The sequence below is a fragment of the Salminus brasiliensis genome, chromosome 10, assembly GCF_030463535.1.
Source record: "Salminus brasiliensis chromosome 10, fSalBra1.hap2, whole genome shotgun sequence".
NCBI lineage: Eukaryota > Metazoa > Chordata > Actinopteri > Characiformes > Bryconidae > Salminus > Salminus brasiliensis.
This window is the reverse complement of record NC_132887.1, coordinates 18,702,771-18,707,493: the sequence shown is the minus strand read 5'-3', so window position 1 is coordinate 18,707,493 and position 4,723 is coordinate 18,702,771. Positions and strand designations below refer to the sequence as shown.

The following is a 4,723-nucleotide window of genomic DNA, read 5'->3' as shown; positions in this document are numbered from 1 at the left end:
ATGGCTGTGTCCACCAAGTTCAGCTTCACCGTGAGGAGTATTTTGGACTTACCAGAAAACGAAGGCGAGAGCGCCTCGCGCCTTCCGCCGCTTCACTCGCTGCCTGGATCTCCATACTCGTCCTGGCCTGACAGCGACAGGGGACACTGCGTGTGTAAGTCCTCACCACATACACCACTGGTTGCTCTGATAATGAAGAATGTGCTGAGAGGGAAAGTGAGAGTCTCGTTTTGTTTATTTAGTTTTAGTTTTCTTCTGATAGATTTTTTTTTTGTTTATTATACTGTACTTTAAGCTATGCTGGTAAACCGAAATCATCATTGAAAAACGTAACTGATACATGGTAATATGGAATACAATAGTAAAAACTGTTCGCGTTATCTAGTTACACTGGTTGACATATGATTCATTATTTTTGTTTGTTTTTAGTAAGATATACTTGTAAACAAATGGATTTTTGTACTTTTGTACGGAAGCCCAAAAAGGCCAAGTTAACTCATTATCACAATTTATTTTTCTCATGAACGCAGCTTAATTTTCTTCTGATCTCACAGTAAAGTTGGGAACACAAGAAAGATAAGAAAACGGTACAGAAAAATATGTTGGCCTCTCTGGACCTCCATAATTTCGTTTCATCTTTCATCTATGTTTTTGTCAAAATACAGCAATTTATTTATTTAAATTGGCAAATCATTCTTTAGTAAATTAAATATTCAGTGACGCGGGTCTCCCTTGGGTTGTGATATTTTCTTTCATCTTGTCGCACTTATTAAAGATGTACCATGCTCCTAATTCGAAATCGTGATAGATGTTAACTGGTTCTGTCTCTTCAGCCTCCGACGAGAGCAACCCCGAGACGACCCCTGACTCCACCGGCACCAGCGAGGGGGCCACGGAAGCGGAACAGAAGAAGAAGAAACGACGCGTACTGTTCTCCAAGGCGCAGACCTACGAGCTAGAGCGGCGCTTCCGCCAGCAGCGCTACCTGTCTGCGCCGGAGAGGGAACACCTTGCGCGTGCGCTGCGCCTCACGCCCACGCAAGTCAAGATCTGGTTTCAGAACCACCGGTACAAGATGAAGAGAGCGCGGGCAGAGTGCGGAGTCCAGGAGGTCGGTCAGCCTCCGGCGCTGCGCAGGGTCATCGTGCCGGTTCTGGTTCGGGATGGGAAACCCTATCATACGTGCGTCACGGACGCAGAGAAAGGAGGCTGCACGGTCCAGCCTCATAGGCTTCAGGGTTTCCAGAATTTCCAGCAAATCCCGCCGTTCGCCCTTCTGCCCCAGTACCAGCACTTTACACACGACCCCAGACCCCACTTCTTCTGGTGAGGCCCTCAGACATGGACTTGCGGCATTCAACTTGCAGGACGCGATATTCACAGCCTATTTGGACTATTTAAACGTATAGTGTACATAGTGACTGAGTAAATGCAATTTGCACATATTATATTTTATATTTAGGCATTAGTGTATTTGTTTTGTGATGTGTAATGTCAAATTGTGTTATATGCAGTATTGAAGTGGCTAACTTTTTAACTGTTTTGTTTTAAGCCACATGTTTACATATTAGTGTCGTTGTATGTTTTTTACATAGATAAACGAAAAATTGACTGAAGAACAACTACAAACAAGACAAACTGCATCAGATTAGTGTAAAATTTTCTGAACGTTAATGCAACTATTTCCTTTATTTGACAAAATAAATGTATGTTATTGAACTGTTTGTTATATCTGCTGTTACGTAAACACTGAAAACACAAACTCCTTTTTGCAGCATGTACCCAATACAATGTAAACAAGCACCGTTTGTCAGCTGAACGTAAAATGATCATTTTTCAATTGGCAAAGTTTTTTTTATTTTTTTTTTTATAAATACATTACATGAACACATTAACAATGTTTGGTTTTGCAGAGAATTTGAGGTCCTGACCGTAGACAGGGTTCGTAACGATGTGGTAGTGATCAATGCACATGTTTTTGCTCCAACTTAAATAAACATTTTGAAGAAAACAAAGTAAAACTGAGTAAATTTTAAAAAGCCATATTTATTTTAATTCGTACTTTAAAAATACTTAAGTTTCTGTCATTTACCTGCATTCATGGTAAAGCAATGTCGTTTAAATCGAGTCATCTAACGTAGACTATTAGTTGTAATATCTCATAAAATTCAGAAACTGTTGGTTAATGTAGGCTAATGTAGGTTAGTGTTATGTAGGCTAATATGAAAGATTTGAAGGTGCTGTTGAAGAGTATGGCGCACAGCGAGACACAAGAAGCTTTTCTAATGTAAAGACTTCCACCCAGCAGAGAAGAGCAAATACCAGTCTAGAGGCTAGAGTTGTATCCTAGAACTCAGCATAAGAATAGCAGGTAAACACTGAAGGATTAGGCCTGGACACGGATCAGAATCCTTGAGCTCTGGCTGGATAGCACAGCTGTACCCCTATAGATGTAGAGAGGTCAGTGCTTATTCGCTTTAATTAATTTAGGCCAGGCTAAGTATCAGCATGCAAAAACGTAGTAAGAAAACAAGCAAGCAAAGTTATTAAATGTTATCAAAGTTAAAATAAAATAAGATTATACATGTAATGCATGTAATGCATCTGCACGGGAAATATTTCAATCTTCGCTATAAAATCAAATACAATGAAATCAAAAAAAGATATATTGTGCTGACTATACGTCAGCTATCACATGAGATACTCTCTTCCACAAGCTGTTTCAGCTCTCGAGCGCTTCGTCATTAATTGTAGGGGCAGTAGCGCATCCTCCGTCACCTGGCCTTTTGTCCTGTCCCGGGCCACCTTGCCCTGCATATGGAGGCCGCAGCGCTGCTGACTGAAGCGCTCTGGAGCGCCTTCACTACTTTTTGTTTGGGTCTCCGTGTGAAAGGACCATTGTGTACGCCCCAAAAGGACCTAGACAAAATCCTCAGTGTTTCAATTCTCATGATGTTTAATCAGTCCCGGGTGACAAATTTATGGGGTTTAACCACACAATGGTGTTTTAAAACTTGGTGGGCTTTGAGAGTGACAAAGGCAGGCTTTTAGAGGTCTCTGCAGAGCGATAGTGAGATTCTATTAATGGGGTGTGACTTTCACTCACATCCCCTTGATGCATAATAAATTGTAAAACAAATTGATAAACAAAAATGATTTTGATGGAAATCACAAAGAGTTAAAGGAAAGCCTGGCAGAAACGCTTGCATTCATGCATTGGCTGTTGAAATTATTTGGCCATAATAGACGTTAAAAGAAGTTTAAAGTTTCGCTAAAAAGATCAGTTTGAGCTCAGTAGTAAGGAAGTTATATATAATATTTGAAATGAGTGAGAATGGATTTGAGTTAAGACGCTGTAAAATTAGAATATGAGATAAACAATACGAAGAGTTTAGGAATTTGGTAATTTGTTTAAATACTAAAATACTGCCAGCCTACCTGAAATGGCTAATGAACATCTATGCTTTTATAAAGAATTCATTTTGCTACTACGTGCAGAAGTGGATGGTACTCCTCCAATCAGTACCCAATCTGATGTGTTTTCTTTATGAACATCATTAAAGGGCAGGGCGGTCGAAGTTTTCTAACAAGTTAGAATTGTTACGCGTTAGGAACCAGCTATCAATGCATCTAACAGCTACACCACATTATAAACTATTTCACCAAATGTTTATGGAAACATTGGCTAACATTGAGAACTAACATTTTAGGCGTTTTGACCCTTCATATTACCACTCCTGTAAAAAAATCTATATATATAAGTATAGAATTTTACTGAAAGCTTTGATAAGTGTTTAAACCGTTAAAAAAGCAATGGCACAGCAATGGAAGAGGACAGTACGCCATGGTGTGCTGTTAACTGCGCCACTGGCTCCATCTTGAGGCCAGCGTCTTCTGACACCGTTAAGAAGGACTATCGTCCTCAACCACATCCTGCCCAACAATACTGCACGATGTTGTCCACTAGGTGTCAGACGTGTACTGTGCTCCCTTGAGCACAGGGGCCAGACTCAGGTCTCTAAGGCTAGAAAGTGCTTTCAATGGCCAATCAGTGCCAGTGGTTCGCAGGACTTAAGGAGGCAACGTTTTTCCTTGTTATCATTTCCATCAGAAATTCCTCTCGGTCTTGTTAAACGCATATGATGAAGATTGATGAACTAATTTGGAGATGACACACATTCATGTACTTTGATCAGGAATGTGATGTTAACCATACTACCGTCTATGAACCGAGATACAATAAAACATGGCTTTAGAATTGAAGAAAAGCTCATAGGTACACAGATACAGCGCTTGCCGTTGTGCATTTTTCCAAAGGAATACGTGAAAGCATTCTCTCTAATTATGGTTAATTGACCATGATAGCCGTGCTCCAGCACAGAGGAGCCTGCCTGATTTAGATAATTAAGAGAGGCTTTTGAAGGCTGGATTAAGGAGGCCCAAGACTTCGAAGGAAGCACGTTATGAGTCTAATTGTCATAATTGCATGTGCGAAGTACACTTCATTACCAGTGCGAGATGCCAAGGTGTCTTCACCTTCTACCAGGCCCAACAGATAAAGCCACAGGCGAGGGCAAACTGCATTAAACTGCCACTACAACTATGTGTGACAGCTGCAGTTAACGCAAGGGAAGCAGATAGAAAAGTGGATAAATAAAGAAGACCGAGAACTGATTAAACTGTCAATTGTTTGTGTCAAACAGTGAAAGAACGTGAGCCTGGA

The 4,723-nt window shown here is 40.6% G+C and overlaps 1 protein-coding gene across 1 annotated transcript; it reads left to right on the top strand.

Annotated features, from left to right (window-relative positions):
• Positions 1-1,330, top strand: nkx2.9 (NK2 transcription factor related, locus 9 (Drosophila)). The gene is made up of 2 exons (XM_072689587.1): positions 1-154; positions 834-1,330. The coding sequence occupies exons 1-2, from the start codon at positions 1-3 to the stop codon at positions 1,328-1,330; spliced, it is 651 nt and encodes a 216-aa protein (XP_072545688.1).
• The last annotated feature ends 3,393 nt before the right edge of the window (positions 1,331-4,723 follow it).